The sequence below is a fragment of the Pelodiscus sinensis genome, chromosome 1 (assembly GCF_049634645.1).
Source record: "Pelodiscus sinensis isolate JC-2024 chromosome 1, ASM4963464v1, whole genome shotgun sequence".
Taxonomy (NCBI): Eukaryota; Metazoa; Chordata; order Testudines; family Trionychidae; genus Pelodiscus; species Pelodiscus sinensis.
In genome coordinates this window covers 132,860,223-132,881,322 of record NC_134711.1, presented here as the reverse complement: position 1 = coordinate 132,881,322, position 21,100 = coordinate 132,860,223, and the positions used below count along the sequence as shown (strand labels likewise).

The 21,100-nt window shown below is 47.3% G+C and overlaps 1 protein-coding gene across 1 annotated transcript; it reads right to left on the bottom strand.

Annotated features, from left to right (window-relative positions):
• Positions 1–5,923: 5,923 nt before the first annotated feature.
• On the bottom strand, positions 5,924–20,682 carry LOC102449921 (solute carrier family 2, facilitated glucose transporter member 3). Its single transcript, XM_075901897.1, has 10 exons — positions 20,449–20,682; positions 16,065–16,160; positions 14,101–14,261; positions 13,531–13,771; positions 13,114–13,276; positions 11,579–11,766; positions 10,792–10,896; positions 10,174–10,275; positions 9,639–9,842; positions 5,924–8,503 (listed from the first exon to the last, which is right to left on the bottom strand). Exons 1-10 carry the CDS (start codon positions 20,461–20,463, stop codon positions 8,279–8,281), a joined length of 1,500 nt encoding a protein of 499 aa, XP_075758012.1. The 5' UTR covers positions 20,464–20,682; the 3' UTR covers positions 5,924–8,278.
• Positions 20,683–21,100: the final 418 nt, after the last annotated feature.

Sequence of the window (21,100 nt, the reverse complement as noted above, 5' to 3'; positions counted from 1 at the left end):
TAAGCCCTGCCTGGTCACACCTCTACCCCACACCAAGGGTATGTCTACACTACAGCGCTAATTCGAACTAACTTAGTTCGAATTAGTTAATTCGAACTAAGCTAATTCGAACTAACGCATCTAGAACTAAAAACTATTTCGAATTAGCGTTTTGCTAATTCGAACTAGCATGTCCACATTAAGTGGACCCTGAACCAGGCTTAAGGCTGGCCGGAAGCAGTGCCGGCAGGGCATCAGAGGAGGACTTAGAGCGTGGAGCTGCTGTCTCAGGCTAGCCGAGGGCTGTGCTTAAAGGGTCCCGACCCCCAACCCGGACAGACAGTTCTCAGGGGTGCCCCGCTTGCAAAGCAGTCCTGGCTTGGAGTGCCCGGAGTACCCGCACTGGGCACATCACAGCACTCGGCCATCAGACTGGCTGCACTTGCCGCAGGCTGCCATCTGGGGAGAGGGGGCAATTGGGGGGCTGCAGGAGAGCTTCCACCCCCAGAAGCCCGCAGAGCCAGCTCAGTCCTCCCCGTCGGGGGCTTGTACCCCATTCCTCCCTCACCTCCTTTCACTTACCCTTCCCTAGCCCCTCTTCTTGATGTACAAAATAAAGGACAATTGTGTTCAAAAATGGAACCTGTCTTTATTGAACAAAACTGGGGGAGACTGGGAAAAGGAGGTGGGAGAGGGGAAGAGAGAGGCTGGGAGAGAGGAGGGCAACTATAATGATCAGGGGTTGGGAACAGGTCCCATATGAAGAGAGGCTAAAGAGACTGGGACTTTACAGCTTAGAAAAGAGGAGACGGAGGGGGGACAGGAGAGAGGTCTCTAAAAGCAGGAGTTGGGTAGAGAGGGTGCATACAGAAAAGTTCTTCATTAGTTTCCATAAAGAAGGACTAGAGGACACCAAAGGAAAGGAATGGGTAGCAGGCTTCAAACTAGTAACAGAAAGTTGTTCTTCACAAAGCAAAGAGTCAACCTGTGGAACTCCTTGCTGCAGGAGGCTGTGAAGGCTAGACTAGAACAGAGTTTAAAGAGAAGTGAGATCAAGTCATGGAGGTTGGGTCCATGGAGTGGTATTAGCCAGGGGGTAGGAGTGGTGTCCCTGCCCAAGGTTTGTGGCAGGCTGGAGAGGGATGGCACGAGACAAATGGCTTGGTCACTGTCTTCGGTCAATCCCCTCCAGGGTCCCTAGGGTTGGCCGCTGTTGGCAGACAGGCTACTGGGCTAGATGGACCTTTGGTCTGACCCAGGACGGCCATTGTAAGCTCAGGGCTCAGGGTCGGGGGTCTCAGTGGACCCCCTTGATTTTCATGCACACCTGCTCCTGGGTGGCCAGGCTGGCAGCTCTCCTGCCCTAGACGGCCACTTTCCTGTGCCTAGTGCGGAGGTCATGGACGAGGTCCACGATGTCCGCACTAGCCCAGGCGGGTGCCCGCCTCTTGCGGTCCCGGGCAAGCTCCCGGGAGCTGCCAGCCTGGTCCCGGGAAGAGGGGGAGGGCTGGGGGGCATCAGGTGGCTGGCTTGAGCCATGCCAGGTGCAGGGTCTGCTGGCTGGGTGCTGGCAGGCTTGCACCTGGCACGGGCACCGTAGCCAGCCCGTGCCCCTTTAAGGGGTCCGGGGCCGGGAGGGGGGCAGACGAGTTTCCCTGGTGTTGGCCAGAGTGGCCACCAGGGAAACCTGGGGAGGGCTAGCCTCCCACTAGTTCGAATTAAGGGGCTACACACCCCTTAATTCGAACTAGCTAGTTCGAACTAGGCTTAATCCTCATAAAATGAGGTTTTCCTAGTTCGAACTAAGCGCTCCGCTAGTTCGATTTAAATTCGAACTAACGGAGCGCTAGTGTAGCGCCTATTAAATTTAGTTCGAACTAACGTCCGTTAGTTCGAACTAACTTTGTAGTGCAGATATACCCCAAGTGTGCTGTTAGTTTCCTCTGATATCCCCAGTCTCAGGACTTCTTGAGTTTAATTCCAAATTTGAGTAAAATAGGAATATAAATATTTGGGGGAGGGGTGGGAAGGCAGGCCTTAGCCCCAATACCAGCCAGTTTCACATTTGATCTCATATAAAAGGAACTACGTTTCTTGTCTAGTGTAAGAAACACAGTAACCTGCACTGCTTTACCTTGTTCCAACCCATACAATGGTGTCAGCACTCTCAGACCTGGCCAGTGTGTGGGGCAATCGGGTGTGTATGAGCCTTCCAGTTCCCCTGCAGGGAATTTCTCTCTGGAAATTAAAGGCACTATTTCTCTCTTAAAATGATTTTCCAGTGGTCTGCTCACTCAGCCATCCAGGGCCTCCTGGGAGAGAAACAGGTCCCAGTTTTTGGAGCAACATGGGATTTGTTTGTGTGTGGTACCATCATGCCTATCAGCTGCTAGTAGGTGGGGACTGAGCCTAGCCCTGTGTTTTTATGACTTTGCCTCCACCTACTCTATGACATCACAAAAGGCTCTGACAGGTTCCACAGCAGGAGAGGCTGGGGAGGATGTTCCCATGGAAAGTTATTGCTGCTCACATGTCCATCTCCTTCCTAACTTTCTGGTTGCCAAGGGAGGGAATCGCTTGATGGTTGCCTGTTCTGTTCCTTCCCTCTTGGGCACTTGGCATTGGCCACAGTCAGAAGACAGGAAACGGGGCTAGATGGACCTTTGGTCCCACTTAGTCTGGCTGTTCTTATATTCCTCTCTCTCTTTCTCTTCCTTTCCCTTTGAACTCATATTACACATCCTCTTTTCCCTATTCTTCCCTTCTTTTCCCTGTACTTTTTTCTCCTCTCTCTCATCCATCCTTCCTGCCTCTCTCCCAGGTAACCTCATGTAAAGCTTCTCTAGTTTTGCCTCCCAAAGCACTACGAGCACTGACATCTACCCACCTCACTCTGCTGCACAGCAGGGAATGTAGGGTACAATATATTATGTGAAGCATTTAATATTCAAGGGTAGGAGCTCAGGGACACTTGCACAAAGCATGGAACGCTAATGCTCCATCTCAAAAGAGGGCCATGACAACTCTGCTGGGATTCTTGGACCCCTAAATCATCTGTTCTGCTAAGTACACACCTGCTCCTGCAAAAGCACACCTCAGTTGGAAAACCACAGCACTCAGTAACATAAGGGTTTGGAAGGCCCAGTCTGGAGACAAATTGGGCCTGTAGAGATTCTTGTTGTGCAGTCTGTCTCCTAATGTTGGTTTTAATTAATCCAGTTCTTCCTCCATGATACCTGTTTCCTTGGCTCTCTCCGCATCCACTTTCTCGCTGAGTCACTTTCTCCCTCTAAGAAACCTTGAGCTGCCCTTCTCTTGTTTTCTTCCTGACAGAAACACAAGCACTGAGTCTGGCCAAACTTCTCAGGCAGGTACATGATCCTAGAATGAGGGGCTGAGGCAGGACATGTACCCGGTTGGGGGAAGAGGAGGGGCAAGCTGGCCCATGCTGCGTATGTGAGGGAGTTATGTCATCTCACGTCTGTGCTTTGCAGTCCGCAGAAGGGCTGGTGGGGAGGGCGCATGGCATTCTGCCCCTACTCATTGGTATGTCAGAAATGCCACTGCTGCTTTTCCATCCAATGGGGTTTCCTCCTTGCCACCCTAAGACCCATCCCTTGTCCCCTCTGTATTCCTTACATGTGAGTGAGGCTCAGAGCATGTCTACATTGCAGCCCTAAATCAACCTATGTAATTACTGGGGTGGTGCATGTCCGTACTATGCCCCTTCTGTCAGTGATGTATGCCCTCACCAGGAGTGCTTCCGCTGACCGAAGCGAGGCAGTGTGGGAGGTTATCAGTCAGTGCACTTAGCTCCATGTAGCTCCCCACCAAGGCTGTGTCCAGACTCCATGCCTCCGTCGACGGAGGCATGTAGATTAGCCAGCTCGGAAGAGGGAAATGAAGCCGCGATTAAAATAATCGCGGCTTCATTTAAATTTAAATGGCTGCCCCGATCTGCCAATCAGCTGTTTGTCGGCAGATCGGGAGAGTCTGGACGCGATGCCCCGACAAAGAAGCCTTTCTTCATCGACACAGGTAAGCCTCGTGAAACCAGGTTTACCTGTGTCGATGAAGAAAGGCTTCTTTGTCGGGGCATCGCGTCCAGACTCTCCCGATCTGCCGACAAACAGCTGATCGGCAGATCGGGGCAGCCATTTAAATTTAAATGAAGCCGCGATTATTTTAATCGCGGCTTCATTTCCCTCTTCCGAGCTGGCTAATCTACATGCCTCCGTCGACGGAGGCATGGAGTCTGGACACAGCCCTAGAGACTAGCTCCTCCATGGGCTTCTTGCCCGGCACTGGTGAGGCACATCTAGAGTATTGCGTCCAATTTGCACCTCTCACCCCGATTTACAGAATATGGATGCAGTGGAGTGAGTCCAGCAAAGGGCAACAAAAATGACGAGGGGGCTGGAGCACCTGACTTATGAGGAGAAGAGAAGAGAAGAGAAGAGAAGAGAAGAGAAGAGAAGAGAAGAGAAGAGAAGAGAAGAGAAGAGAAGAGAAGAGAAGAGAAGAGAAGAGAAGAGAAGAGAAGAGTGAGGGGGGATTTGATAGCAGCCCTCAACTCCCTGCAGGGAGGATCCAGAGAGGATGAAGAGAGGTTGTTCTCAGTAGTGACAGATGGCAGAACAAGGAGCAATGGTCTCAAGTTGCAGTGGGGGAAGTCTAGGTTGGATATTAGGAACAACTATTTCTCTAGGAGGATGGTGAAGCACTGGAATGGGTTCCCTGGGGAGGGCGTGAAATCTCCATCCCTAGAGGTTTTTAAGTCTCAGCTTGACATAGCCCTGGCTGGGTTGATTTAGATCTCTTCCAGCCCTGGGATTCTATGGTTCTATGGGAGTGGGGAGCTAGGCGCAACTGGATTCTAGCTGCCTGGTTTTCATAGAACCATGAAATTGACAAGACAGTCAACAGCCAATGTAAGGGACAGAGTGTCTGCACAGACACTGTGTTGCCCTAACTAAACCAGGTGTGGCGGTGTGTCTGGTACCCCTGACCCCGTTTCCAGCAAGATGAGACTCCTCCGGCCATTAGAATAGAGAGGGTTTATTGCTTCTGCGAGGTAAAGCACAGCCAGGGTTCTATGTGGGCATCGAAGTGAGGGGCCAGGCAGCCTCAGACCCCTTGGGTTAGGGGTCCACAGGGCCCCGACCCCCAATACTCAGCTTAATCTCTTCTCTTCATGTTTTCCCCTGACAAACTTTCCAGCTCCCAGGCCCTGACCCCCAGCCAGGTATTCGTCTCTGCCTCCTTTCCTTTGTCTCTCCCCCTGGGAAGAGCAGTGTTATCTGCTCAGGCTGGGACTAGGTGTCTGAACCAATACACATGTGGGTGAATCAGTGGGAATCTCACAGCACAGCACAGTCAGGTGGGAACACCAGGTTACAGAGCAGACAGCACCCCCACTACATCACACCAGGGTAAGTGCTGTGCCTCTCATAGAGGAAGAGTTATGATCTTGGTGTAGTAGGGCCAAGGATGTATGTGTACAATTACATAATTAGTTCAATGTAAGCTTTTTACGTTGATCTAATTAGTGTAGATCAGGCCTCGGGGTGAAGACTCTCTAGAACACATAGGCAGATGGAATAGACTAATGCAGGGGACCCCCTTTTAAACATCCTCCTACAGAAATGGGCACTAAGAAATGCAGCAAGGTAAATTTCTAGATTAGAAGACATACACACAGGGAGAAATGTTACCATTGACTAGTGAGTGTCACAGTGATATAGGAAGCCCAGCTCTGGAATAACAGGGGGCTGCAGGGCAGGGCTGAGGGGCACTGGCAGGGCTGTGAGGGGAGCCCAGGGGTGGAGTAGCAGGGGGCTGCAGGGCAGGGCTGAGGGGCATTGCAAGAGCTGTTGGTGTTCAAATGACTGGTACTGTTACTGGTTTGAAATGAGGGCTGGCAAGAAACCCAGAAGCAGATATGTAATATTTACATCCACAATGTTTATTTTAGAAACATGTAACACAATCACAAATTAATAATAAGCATACAAAACCCATTGGAAATTCTCATAATGGTAACATATTGAGAGAGAGAGAGAAAGAGACAGCCAGCCAGCCAGAGGGAGAGTCCAAGGCATCACACTAACACCTTGATGTTCAGTGTGGAATGCTCCTAGTGCCCAGCTGGCAGAGAATTTCCTTTCCTTACATACAGATGTACAAATGGAAAGCTTTATCTTCCACAAATTATCAGAGATCAGAGTTTTGAGGAGAGTCAAATGACTGAAATCTGTGTATTTCAGCCAAATGATGAGATAGGAGAGTGTAACTGTCCACAAACTTTGGAAAATGTAAACAGACGGGAAAGGAAGTCCAAAGGGGTGGGGGGAGAACTAGGAGTAACTTGATGAAACTGAATGAAGAAAGAAATGTTCTTGTTAAATCATAAGAAATATTTCCCAGCAACAAATTTTACTGGACTTTGCAATCATTTCCCACAAGGGAAGGGGTGGAGACTTCATCACTTGAGTAATTTCAGATTAGAGCAAACTCTGGAGAATACACTGGAAAGAACCATAGGTATGGTGCTTCAAGGCATAGCCAAGATCTGCCCTCAGATGATGTTGGGAGTATTGCTGCATTTTTGTTTTAATTAGCCGTCTATGGGATGATGAGATCAGACATACTGACCTCCCTGCTGCATGTGACACAAAACCAGCCATGCAATTCTAGCTTTATTGCAAATGAATCCAAGCCATTAATTCGGATCCAGAGGATGTTTCAGTCCAAAAAATGCAGAAGTGCTTTGTGCTGCAGTTTGAACTAGAAGCTCCTACAGAGATATTTAGAATATTCTCTCTCTCTCTCTCTGTCTCTCTCTAATTACAGAATTTCCTGGAGCCTCCAGAATGGACATCCCAGCACCTGTAACAGATTTACCCTCTAGCGTGGACTAAACATCTTTCTGTCTGCCTATCAGGTTTCAGTAGCTTTGGTCTCCTCTGTTCCTGCATTGCTACCATTGTAGAGTCATACATGTATTGGAAATATGCCCCATATTCAGAAGGTTCATCTACGTGCTTTTGTAAAGTTATCTATAGGGACAACTGAGAAGCATATACAGCTTCGGAAAAAAAATCATATTCACATCTCTTTAAATTACCATCTGTTTCTTTTAGACTTCCTTTTCTGTTTGAAAACAGGAACAGAGAGGCAAAAGCTCAAGAAAAGAAGGTGGAATGAGTCAGCTTCTGGCTAGAAATTATCATCCACCCTTCACAAGAATAGTGACTGAAAATAGTGTCAAGTATCAATGCCCTTTTGCTGTAATACTGCAATTTTCAAGTAATCCTAGTGACCTTTAATACAGCCAACAGAAAGTCCTGAAGAATGTAAGAACTTTGGTGGACACAAGAATGTATACAAATACAGTCACATTCTTATACTCTCTAGTACTCAAGTTTTTTAATTTCTGTCTGGAGGACAGAAATATCCTTTAATGGCGCTGTGCATAAACAGCTGCATTTCACGTACCAACCTGAGTGCCTTTTTTCTGTTTAGTACTACATTTCTGATTTAATTTTATTGCACCTCAAACCTACAGCATTATCTCTTAGAATAACTGTTTTAAACATCTTCTGCTTCATTATTTCACATATTTTACATATTTAAAAAAATAAATATTTACACATAAATTGACACAAATAAATAAACCAAGACCAAACTACATTTGCAGACTATCCATACAAAAAGAAAAAGGAGGGGGAAAAAATATTTCTTGTAGATTTGTCCTCTTCTCCTGAGGCACCTACCAGACAGTAAATATGACGTGATGGCTTTTTGCATTTTGGTTATTACATTAAGTTCCAGTGTAACACTGCACACACACACACACACACACACACACACACACAGTGGAACTGAATTAAAAGTGAGAAGGGATTGCAGAGTTTTTTGGTTGCTTTAGCTCACTGTACAAAACAGAAGGATAAGTTTAAAAAACGTAAGTAGTAACTATGCAAAAATACATTAATCCCTATGAGCAATTGAAGGTGTTCTCAAGTGCACAGCAGGTGATGATGCAGTTATTTTTACTGTAGCTTCTGCTGCCCTCCAGCGTTGAATGCAGATGAGACTTCCCCTTCCCCGCTGGAAACTATCTTAACACTTTCAGGGCTTGGCAGAAATGTGGAATGGAGTGGTGTGAGGGGAATAATAAAATAGCAGCAATTTTTAAAATGTCCTAAATTTCCTCCTGACAAATATCTCTGCCTAGTCCTTTAAAGACTCTCTGCTTATTTTATTAACAATGAAAAAAAGGTCAAGAAGGGGTGCATTAAATATTTGAGGTAACATCCTTAGACTCTATGCCTTTCAGTTCCACCATGGGGCTTTTCTCCACTGCTGCAAGGGTGCCACTTCCTTCTCCTTGTCCTTCAAAGCCCTTGGAGATGTCTTCAAAAGTCCTGCCCCTGGTCTCTGGGACTTTGAAGAAGGTGAAGACAAAGAAGATGACCAGGAAAACAATGAAGATGATGAAGACATAGGGGCCACACAATTTCTACAGTGGGGAAAGAAGGGAAAGGTTATAATATGAGACGTTCATAGGCCTAAATCAAGGTATGGTCATTATCGCCTAAGCTCAAAACATGCAATCATTTCCTTTTAACCTAGCATTTTTAAAAGAACATCCAAGACCGTTTAGGGTAGGGGTATGGAACTTAAGGATCAGTGGCTAGAAGTGGCCCCTGGGTTACCTGGATCTGCCACCTGAGGCTCAGGACTCCCCCTCTGCATTGGGGAGCCTGTACTGGTACTCCAATCCCCCCGCCATTTCCCCACGGGGCTGGAGCACACAAAATCTACTAGCCTGGGATCTGCAAGGTATGTGAGGAGAATGGGGGGAAAGTGTCTTTCTCCTTCTTAGTCAGGGGCCATGCCAGAGAGGGGTTTTTTTCTTTCGTTTCTCACTTGAGTGCGGTCCTGCCCTGACAATTTTTCTGTGGCTCAGTAGCCCCCAACCCAAAAAGTTTCTCCACCCCTGTTTTAAGAGTTTCTTAAAGCTTGATTCTGAACTTTGAATGCTACCATGATAGCTAAAAATGTTGGCTCCCAGGCTGTCTACACTACATGGCCATTTTTCTGAAAAAACTCATGAAGAGTCCACACCTCAAGAACGTTTTTGTGCAAAAAAAATCAAAAGAACAGAAGGGTTTTTCCAGTGTAGGTATTCCTCATTCTACGAGGAAGAATGCCTTTTTGCGAAGGAGCTCTTTCGCAAAAAGGTGTGAGTGGATGAGGAAGAGGGGGGTTTTGTGCAAAAGGAGGAGAGAGGAAAAAGCACAGGTGCCCTGGTGGCCATTCTGTGCATGGCAAGCAGAGCTTACTTTCGAGAGAGCACCCATGCAGTTTGGATGCTCTCTTTCACAAAAGCATATTGTTGCTTTTTCAATGCACCTTTGCAGTGTAGATGCGCTCATGCACAAGAAGTTTTTGTGGACCGTCTCTTCCAATAAAAGTTCTTGCGCAAGGAGCCTGCGGTCTAGATGTAGCCTCAAATTGGGAGTCTAAACTGGTTATACTAATGAAGCCCTTTGCTGATTAAATGAAAGCAAAGGATTTGGGATGTTGTTTAAACTGGGCTGCTCCCTTAACAGTAGCAGATCAACACAATGCGTTCCAGATTAGGTCCTTACCTCTGCATAGGGAAAGAGCATTCCCACCAAGAAATTGGAGGTCCAGTTGGAGCAACCAGCCACTGCCACAGCTGCAGGACGGGGACCTTGACTGAAGAGTTCAGCCACGATGAACCAGGGGATGGGACCGGGGCCAATTTCAAAAAAGGCCACAAAGCCAAAGATGGCAACGATGCTGATATAGCTAATCCAGTCCAAGGTATCCTGCAAGGAGGACAATACGTGTAGCTGTAACTTGACAAGCAAACATGGGATAGCAGAATATATGCTCCAACATCTCTATGGCCTTATTCATGTTATATAGTTTCTGCTGTGTGGGGATGTATATTCCTCTAATCCCAGCTGTACCCCCGCTACAGAGTCTCCTTTCCTTACACTCAGGAGTCCCCTGGCTCCGTACTCACTTCAATCCTTCTGAAAATGCCCTTTCCTTTATCTTTGGATCCCCTTGGCTTACCTCTGTGTCCCTAACAATGTTGCAACTCTACTGCTACCCCCAGGACGAGATTGGACACATTGATTGCTGTCAACTCACCTTAAGTGTCAAAGCTATGGTCATGAGAACAGCACAGAACGCCATGCCACCCAAACCGACCAAATGAAGGGTCCTGCGCCCTGCACGCTCCACCAGGAACAGCTGCAAAAATGGCAGGAGAGAAAACCATTAGATAGGAAAGCAACAGCCAAAGGTTTGCTCCGCACCACCCCCAATCCCCAGGGCTTTATCTGCCTTTTACCTCCACCTCTGCAATGCTCATGTGGTGAGTGGCAGTCAACATGGATAGGGACACAGAATAATACATTCTTCCTGCCCCTTCCTTCACTCAGTGTTTCTCTATCTCTTTCTCCATTCTCTCCTCCCCCTCTTCTTCCTCTGACTTTTGCCTTTATCAACAGCTTGCTTACACCTTTCTATGTCCCCCTTCTCTCCCTCTTTCCTTTGTCTACTATGCTCATGATCCCTCCTTCCGCCTTACTCTCTTCTCCTTCTCCTTCATACTTCCCTTTGCGCCTCTTTTCTCTCTTTTCTGCAAACATCAGCCACAATTTGGCTGAAGATAAAAGGCTAATTAACATCAATTATTTCTTCCGAAGGTCTCCCAAATCTACACCAGTCATAATCTCCCCAGCCCCACTCCCCAGCACTACTTACCGATACAACAGTGAAGACTGTGTTAACCACACCAGCACCAATGGTGGCATAGACTGGCTGCTTGACACCAGCTTTTTCGAAGATCCCCGTGGAGTAATAAAACACCTGGGAATGGAAAAAGCAATTGGATATGGTTAAAAGTCTGGTATCTGAAAGGATGTCTCTTATTTTCATGCCTCACTCTCCCATGTGTCCAATAAGAGCTCAGAAGCATTTGATCAGGCAGTCAGGTATGGTTTCAATCAATGATCATGCAAGGACCATACATTGTAAACCATAGGTCTAATAATTGTTCAGGAAAAAAACAAACAAAAAAAAAACCAAAAAACCCCTCCACCATGAATGGAAGTGTCCCTTTAAAATGTCTTTGTTCCCTATTGTTCATGTAAATTAGCCTTCAGGTGGATGTGATTATTCCCAGTTACACATCTCTTTGATATGCTGAGATAGGCTAGAGCAAGGCTGTTAAGCACAATCGGAGCCTAATGAGTTCCTGATGTCATTGAAAGTTTTGGGGATCTCCCTTGACTCCAAGTGCCCTGGTTCCACAGGTGAACTATAACAACTTTTTGGTGCCTTGGGAGGTCATAGGGTGGCTGAGTATTTCAGGGGGCGCTTGTTGGCAGAAAGTGTCACAGAAACTGATCTCAGCAGAAGGAAGTGGGGATGAGGGGGCCAGACTCGGTCACTGTTCTATCTGCCTGACTCCGGCTGAAGCCAAGGACAGACACTCGTAAGCAGCAGCAAGAGAATTGAGCCCAAGAAGTGAAACAAGAGGCTGACTCACAGCATTGATGCCAGAGAGCTGTTGGGAAAGCTGGAGCATGATAGCAATGATGATGGCCTGGCGGTAACTCGGTGAACGGAAGAGCTCCGGCACTGTTGCTTTCTTCTCTTGGGACATCTTGGCACTCTCCTCTTTCATCTCTTGGATATCTTGGGCCACATCATCTGTACCACGGAGCTTCTTCAGAACTAAAGGGAGGAACCACACATAATACATGAAGTGTCATCAATGTACATGCCCCAATCAATGACCGGCTTGCGTTTCGCTCCCAGCCTTCTTTCCATGGGGAGAGCTGTGAAGACGGGACCCCCTAGAAGCTAGTAGTTGGCTTGGCTATGTGAGAAAGATTGAGGTTCTATTCCTGGCCCTGGCTACTATTCAACCTGGAACTAAATGTGTTAGTAGTTATCAGGCCAAGTGATCTGTGCCTCTGAGCTGCAGACCAACATTTGATTCCTGCTTCTCTTCACACATTCAGCTGAGGGTGACTTAGCAGTACTGCAGAGGCTTGGTTCAGTGACACTGTGAGGAAGACACTTCTTTCTTAGGCTCATTCACTTCATTTTCTAAAGGCTGGGAGGGGCTGAGGGCATTGCAGAGGCCAAACCTGTGATTCTCGGCCCTATCGTTCTGCACTAGGCCGTGTAACATCTGGCCTTCTTACTCTCTTCAGGAAGGTTGCGGGAGCTCCCAGAAGGGTAAGTCTGATCCTTGATAGGGACCAAATAAAAAGGTGGGACAAGAAGTTAATGGGCTTAATGCAGCAAGGGCGATAAAGGGTAAATATTAGGAGAATCTATCTCACTCTCAGGATAGTTAGGCTCTGGACAGGGCCGGACCAAGCTATTCATGCGCCCTGGGCTCCGGGAGTGCAGTGTCGCCCCCAGGCACTCGGCGCATGCACAGCCCCGGCACATGCACAGCCCCGGCACATGCACAGCCCCGGCACATGCACAGCCCCGGCGCATGCACAGCCCCGGCGCAGGCACAACCCCTTAGGCACCAGTGCATGCGCGGCCCCACCTCTGCTCGGTCCAGCAGCCCCACATGGCGCCCCCTACAATGGGGTGCCCCAGGCGGTAGCCCAGTCAGCCTGTAGCTTGGGCCGACTCTGGCTCTGGAGTAAGCTTCCAGGGGGAGTTGTAGAACCCTTGTCCCTGGAGGTTTTTAAGAACATGTTGGGCTAACATCTGTCAGGGATGGCCTGAGTATATTTGGCCCAGACACGGTGCCTGAAGGTGGACTGCCAATGTCTCAAGGTCCATTACATTCTTACATTTCTATGATTCTGCATTGCTATGCAGGAGACCCTAGATCAGTTCCAGGTCTGACACACATCCTGGATCTGGTGCAGGGTGGGGGTACTGCGCATGGCAGGTCCGGTGCTCTCTGGGGATCATCTGTCTACACTGCCATGCAGGAGATCCAGGTTCTCATAACACTCCCCGTCTTCCATCCCTCCACGTTCTGGGCAGGCTGGGTGCCTGGGATGGCCAATGACTGTCCTGTGATGCCGTTTAGAAGTATTTGCGCACCTTCTCGTGCTTTGTCTTCCTCCATCTTGTTGATCAGCAGGAAACGGGGACTCTCAGGGCAGAAAGGCAGAGCAGCACACTGTAGGATGGCTGGGATGATAGTGAAACTCAAAAGCAGTGGCCAGAGGCTCTCACTCCCCATGATCTCCTTCAGGCCGAAAATCTAATTCAGCGAACAGGAAGAGAAAGAAATATTACAACATACTCCCCTATGTTGAAATTAAGTCTGTACTCTCTCCCCCTCGAGGATTACAGTACTTTGGGCAGTTAGTTACTCAACCCCTTCCTCCGCATGGTGACTACAGAATAGTCCATGAGGTGTCACCCCCCTCATGATACCCGTGCAGTAGTCTGTTAGCCCATAAAACCTACAATGCCCTCCCCACCACCCATTGAGAAAGGCAGTAGCAGGCTTACCTGTGCCACCAAGATGCCCACAACGATGCCCAGCTGGTTGAGGGTGCCAAAGGCACCACGCAAGGCCGTGGGTGAGATCTCACTGATGTACATGGGCACAAAGCCGGTGGAGAGGCCACAAAAGAGGCCAATGATGAAGCGGCCAATGATCAGCATCTCTACTGCTTTTGCCATCTTGGAGAAGCCCATCAGAGCACCGCCCGCAATGGCCAGGATATTTACCAGCAGCATGGAGTTCCGCCTGCCCGAGAGAGACATTAGCAGTGACCAGGGTTATTGATGGGCAATGCTAGGGAGGAACTTGCAGAAATGATATGCCCAGCCAGATCGCCCTTCCCAGGGGCATAACTCCCCACTCAGCCTTTCCTTTGTGCCTCACTCCCTTTGTCTGTCTCTTTTCCTCTCTCTCTGCCTTGCCCTGGCAGGAGTCGGTCCCTTCTCCCCAGCCTACCCTCCTCCTCTGTTCCACTGATCCAATTTTTTGAAAAGAAATAATTTCTCCTAATTCTTCCAACATCTCATAATTGAAAAACAAGCTCCATGGTGACTTAGACCCCATTTCCAATGTACCTTCCAAATCGGTTGACAAAAAGTCCCACCGAGAAGGATCCAACCATCCCACCCACGGAGAAGATGGCGACGGAGAGGGACCACAGTGAGGTCAGAAGCTCGGGAGAGGTTGGGATCTTTCTCCGCATCTCCAATGTTTCATTGAAGAATGTCTGAATAATCTGCATGGGAAAAACAGGAGGAGAGAGGGATTTAGTATAAAAAATACTGCACTGCGGGAGAAGGGAAATCTGTATGAGGTTGGGGGTTCTTCTGTCACAAAGCCAGTGTTAGGGGAGAGCTCTCAGAAATTTGGATGTAGAGAAGCTAAGTGGGTCAGGAACCCAAACTGTCAGAGAGAGACAGCAGCTCAGAGAGGAGCAGTAGGAAGTGATTAAGAGGATGCAGAGACTGACTGACTTAGTATGATGAGATTGGGCAAGAGATGATTCAGGAGGTCAGAGGCTAATTCTCTAAGGAGCAGGACACACAGCAAGAAGGATATTCAAGGGAGTGGTAGGTCTGAGTGAGGAGTAATAGCAGCAGTGGGGCTACAATGAGCAAAGGGAAACGTTTTCTAACAAATTTTGAGAACATGTATAGTCTTAAGAAACAGTCCCCAGCAGTGACTGTGAAATAGTTTTCCCAAGGACTGAATAAAATTCTGAAGCACTGCAGGGAACTATCCTGCATTGCCTACTAGGAGGGATGAGCTGGGAGGCACAAGGGCTTTCCCCCTTGCTTTCAGGGTAGACACCCTGGCTGATTACGAAGTATTGCTGGTCCTGAGCTGATAATTAGTTTCACATCATGTGCTCCCAGCAGGGGGCAGCAAGATGCTAGTTTGAACACACACCCTTTTCCCCTCACCCTTTTCTGGTTATGACATCTGTATTCCTGGAGACAGGGTGGATGTGGTAGACATGACTCACTTTTGGGGTTTAGCTCATCTGATTTACAAGAAAAAAAACCCTGTATTTTTTCATTTCTTTTTTTTTTCTTGGTGGTGTAATTTGCAGATTGCTTGCTTGGAATTTCCCCAGACAGACACATCTGCTACAAAACTCCCTGTAGGTAGACAGATAGACTCAGGAGAAAGTTTGAGAGACAAATCCCAACAGGAGACCTGTTAGTCTGTAACTTTAAAAACAATGGCTGTGTCTAGACTGCATCCCTTTTCTGTAAAAGGGATGCAAATTAGACACATCGTAATTGCAAATGAAGTGGGGGGGAATTAAATCCCCGCTTCATTTGCAATTGCAATGTGTCTAATTTGCATCCCTTTTACGGAAAAGGGATGCAGTCTAGACACAGCCAATGAGTAGTCCTGTGGCACCGTAGAGACTAACAAATACATACATAGTATCAAGAGCTTTCATGGGGAAAACCCACTTCTTCAGATGAGCAACAGGGGCAACTATAATCTCATGCAGCTCTCTTTCAGCTCTCGGCTGTACCCTCGAACCTCTGCAAGGGCTGTTCTGTGACTCAGAAGAACAGTCCTCTGTGACTCAGAACAGCCCCCACACCTGCCAGTGTGCTTCATCCAGATCAATAGGGACGGGTGAGAAGTTTTCTGTGGTTTTAAGGCTGGCAGCAGGGACACATCATTTGGTGGGGATGTCCTCCAAAGTATTTTTTTTTAAAAGATGGAATCTAGATAGAGATTTGGATTGGTCTGAAGATTATAGGGTCCACCCAAACACTCCATTTGCTCAGTCCTTCCCTTTCCCTGGTTCTAATATCTCCACTATGTCTACATTCCAGTTTGGCTCTCCCCTCTTATTGCCCTTTGCACTTCAAATAGGAGTGATAAACCATTCACCCAGGAGTGCCTCAACAACCTTTTCTCTCCACCCCCCATACCTGAAGCTCATCCTCAGCACCATCTTCCAAGACAGGATGAGCTCTATTGAAGCAATGAGGCCACCCAGACACCGCAAAGCCCAGAAGGTGTGTTCTCTCTCTCTCTCTCTCTCTCTCACCTTCTCAGGAGCATTGATGACACCCGTGTTGTACCCAAACTGGAGCGATCCAATGGCCGCAATGGAAACAGCACAGAGAAGGGGACAAGTAATTTTCTGAAGAGAGAGAAGGGAAAAATCATTCATTGAATTTTTTTTTTTTCATATTTTCCATACACATTGTTTTTCTTTTTAACACAATCTCAGCTAAGAGTTCCTCAGAAGCCAGGTCTAGTACCTTCTATGGGTCACGCAGAAGAGTCTCAGTTTCATTTCTCTGGGCCAACAAGGGCCAGGAACACTGAATATAATGCTAATCATGGGAGTATATGTATACTCAGCCTTGTCATACGACAGGGAACCTGCCACTTCCTGATTGCATGGGGTCAGAAATAAAACGAAATTGGCTAGGAACTTGCCACAGTAACAGCACTAAGCTCTACACAAAGATCATGTGGCAGAGATATTTCAATAATCCACTCTACCAGCAGAACAGAAAACATCTCAGCAAATCCAAGCAGGACACTGGTGGCTGCATGTTTTGAGGATACCCAGAATGCCACTGTGAGTGTCCCTGTGCTGACAGATAGAAGGCATGCCCACCCAATCAGCAACAATGCAAAAAAGATGTAGCAAACATGAATTGGTGGAGCCCCAGCAGCAGCTCAACAAGCCATTGCAGGATGACCTGTTCCGAGAAGTTCAGATACCTGCTGAGGTTCATAGACAGTCATTGACAGATATTGAATTAGCGGCAGGATGCTTTAGCGGCAGGATGCTTATCTCGTTTGTCAGAGGTGCCAGTTACACACCTAACCTCCATCCTCTATTTGCATCTTCTTAATTGGCTATACAAGTTACTAGCTGTTATTTGTGGTTAATATGCTTCATTGAGAAGTAGCTTCTGCCCCCGGCATGTTTTTTAAATATTTCCCATGTCACGTGACTTAGAAAATCAATGTAAGTCTCAGTACTCCTGGGATTAATATCTTTGTTTCAGTGGAGAACACATCTAGGGTATGTCTACACTGCATGGCTATTTCAGAATAAGATATTCCGGAACAGTTATTGTGAAATAGCTTCTTTCAAAATAGCACGTCTACACTGCAGGGAAGCCTCAAAATTAGTCCGTGGCAGGCTTCCCTAATGTAGATGTGCTATCTCAATTTAGAGCCCCAGGAGGCAGTGGTGAGGAATAACTTAGAATGGCCCTGGAGAGGGGCTATTTCAAAATAGCAGCAGTGATGCGTCTACACACACCTTATTTTGAAATAGCTATTTCAGAATAGGCGTTATTCCACGTGGAATGAGGTTTACAGAAGTCAGAATAAGGTGTCTGTTATTTCGAACTTATTTCAAAATAACGGAGTGGCTGTGTAGGTGCTCTCACTGTTATCTTGAAATAACGGTGCAGTATAGATTCACCCTTAGTGCCCTCAGAGATTAGTTCTCTGCACAGCCATGCAGGAGACCTGGATTTCTTTGCCCATCCTGGGATCTTACTTCCTGCACCAAGGACTGGTGGCATTAGAATTCTGCATGGCAGATTGCCAGCTCTTGTGATGTTTTTTGCAAGTCTCTGAATATTTCATGTATTTCTTAAAGCCTCAGCTCCAGGAGTCACGTGATTATATCAGGATCTCAATTTTCTTTAAAGTAAAAAGTACATTTCCTGCTCCGCTCCAACTTGCCGCCCTCTCCCAGTCTGTGGATGCTGACCAAAGCTGGGACCCATGGGAACTCTAAGGGTTCAGAAACCAGATACCAAATATAAAATGTCCAACATTTTTCATTGTTTAAAATGCCAGTTTTGGGGTGCTGACTCATAATTTTTCAATGCTTTAAGCTGGCAACACTTATGTAGTTCCATCCTTAATACCCTACCCTGGTTTCTCATTCGCTGGGATCACTACCAAAGGTGTGAACAATGTGCATTCCAAGTCCAAGTTGTCACTGTCTAAGACCAATGAGGACTGGGAACCCCATGGAGACTAGTGTAGTACCACCACTCCCAATTTCTGATTCCCTCTCCTGGGGCCAACACAGACTGGGAGTGCTACCAAGTCAGAACTGGTCCCTTCCATGCAGAGATAGAGAAGACTCACATTTAGCACTCTCATTCCCTGGGGGCCAATGGGTTCTGAAAAGGCCTGGGCTAGCTTAGTGCCACTTAGAAGGTTGTTGGATGCAGAGGTTTTCAAGGGGCACTGGTTAGCACGTCACTGCCTCACATCTATGCAGAGTCCATAGGCCCTGCACTTTGTGGGGTCCCACGGCAGCCACCTCAACCATCCTATGGGTGGGACCCAAGGGATTACATTAGGGGAGGGGTCTGGCATGGGGAGCCCTCCTACTCCCACTCACTGCAGTGGCAGGAGCTAGAGCAACCAGGCAGCTTGCTCGGCTCCAACCTGTCACCCTTTCCCAGCCTGCTGAGCTCCATTTCACCATGGCCACAGTGAATTCAAGAGCTCAGTGGGCTGGGAGAAGGCCGTGGGGTTGAGTGGCTCACGCTGCCAGGCCACTGTGGCTCCCACCATAGTGGTGTATAGAGGTGGAGGAGGGCTGACTCCTGCTGCTGCCCTGCGCATCACTCGGGGAGGGGGCTTTGGGCAAGGAGGTGGGTCGGGGCAGGAAGGGGCAGAGCAGGAGCAAAGCTTGGGGGAAAGGGTGGAATGGGGACAGGGACAGTCCTATGGGTGAAAGGCTACTCTTGGCCCTATGCCTGGGGCACTGGGGAAGGGGTTGCCCAGGCCCCGTGCCCCCCGCTCCTCCAAGACGGCCTTGCCTATTTGAATGGATTTATCCTCACAACACCTTTATGAGGTAAGAATTATTATTCCCTCCATGTTACAGATGAGGAACCGAGGTACAGAGAACTGTTACAGTGTGTGTGGGAACAAAACCATTTTTTCAGTTCAGTGCTTTAACCAAAAGAGTATCTTGCATTGTCATGTCTTACTCAATATCCAGGCCTGGTCTCCAACTCCACCGGACCCGTCAGGGCCCTACACAGCATAGGCATACTTTGCTCACATAGTACATACACACATACTATATATAGTATAGCTCTCCTGTGTTCTATACCATGTTCCCTGCCTCCTGCCTTTTCTCATCTATTACTTAGTGTTGCACAGCCAGTCTCACCCTCCAGCATACATTACATGGTCTCACCCCATCCAATCCTATAGCGAGTTGGACTATGATCTGTTGTGTATTCTCTCCAGCCAAAGAGCTCAGAAATACCAGGCCGGGATCTACACAAACCATGGTGGCAGGGTTGAGGATTAGACACTGGCGGGGAATTCAAAATCCCACCCATACCCCTCCCTCTCACAACTGGCGACAAGGGTATCTGACATTTCCCCTCAGTGTTCTCTTTTTTTACTGGCTGGAAACCCATTGATGTATCACTCAGTGACCTCAACTGGGGCCACTTCTTTACTCTCCTTTAACGACCTTGACTGGGATGCTTGTTCAGAGCTCCCTCCCTCATGCCCTCACACTGTCCTCTTCTCCCAGGAAAAAGGGAAAGAAAGGGTTGGCTTTATAAGCTGATGGCTATATGAATATCCCTAAAATAGTAGTAACCCCTAGATATTCTTCAATGAGGATATCAATCAGTTATTTAATGACACTCAACCTTCCTCACTTTCTCTTCCCCAGCCACCATTGCCTGATTTTTTCCTTGATGCTTTTAAACACATGCAATTAATTAGTTCACTCATTAATACGCACAGCACACATAGACACACATCAATAATACTGTCCACAAAGGCTCTCTAGCCTGCTGGCTCAGTGTTGTGAGCGGGACTAAGCCTGCCATGTTCTCTTGGTTGAAATCCAAAGGCTATTCATTTCAAAAACCTAGAGGAATTGTCAAATTCTTATCATGAACACATTGTCCTCCTGGTCAACCTGAAGACAAATGGCTCCTCTTCGGCCAGCACAACAGATCTCATGCCAAATAAAACGACGACAAGGAAAGTAATACTTTTAAAAACTACAACCCTAAAAATATGAACAACCGAATGCCATGACTTGCAACAATCCTACATAAATGTCTTCACCTCCCCCTAATGTGCATTCTCAGTCCCATCCTTAAATAATAATCGCACATGCAAGTTTAGTGCTTGATTTTAGAGCTTTCATCTTCTCAACACAACAACAGAAAGTAGTAAAACCCAGAGTAATAATAATCAAACACCATGATGTTATCTAGAAAGCCACATTCTGCAAAGGGTTGCCTTATGGTTCAAAACATTTTCAACAAGAGGCCAAAGGTTTCACAAACCAGACAAATTGGGTAGCATTAACCCAGAGTTTATAAATGATGGATGAACACATGCAACGGCATTCAAATAGGTTAAAATATAAATGGTAGGAGGAAAAGATCTGCTGTTACCTTTTTGCTCTCCATGGTCCTTGGCAAATGCCTCGAAGACACTGCAACACCACTGCCCCCTTCTTAACGAAGTCGCTGAAGATCCCTTAGATGCTGTGTAATTGTTTCCCACAACAGAATATCTGAAAAGGTCGCTGTAATTTTTTTTGCTCTGTGCAATTTGCAATATCTCTCTGCTTAGAAGCTGCTTTAGAGCAATCTATTTATGGCTTCTGTGGGAGGTGCGAGTGAGCCAGTCAAGACCCCGCCCAAGTCCATAATAAGCACAAAAAAAATAAAAAACAGTCTTGTGACCCTGCACAGTTTTGTGACTTCACTGGAAATTTAGATAAGACAGTTTCCTTTCTCCTCTTAAAAGGCATATGTGTGTATGAGTCTGAGCACAGCCCTTCTTACGTTTCACAGATACAAACCCCCAAAACATTCCTCAGGAGGGCAGAAAATGTTCGGCTCCAATTTTGATGGCTTCTATTATTTAACTCCAAATAGCATTTTAGAAAGGAGGGGTGAGGATTTAGCATGCTATTGGTGCCATGAAAATCTATAGCAATAAAATTATGATGCTTTGTGTAAAAAGCTCCCTATACACTAATGTTGCACTGTGTTCAGAGATGGCAGCTAGCTAGAGAGAGAGAGAGAGAGGGTATGTCTA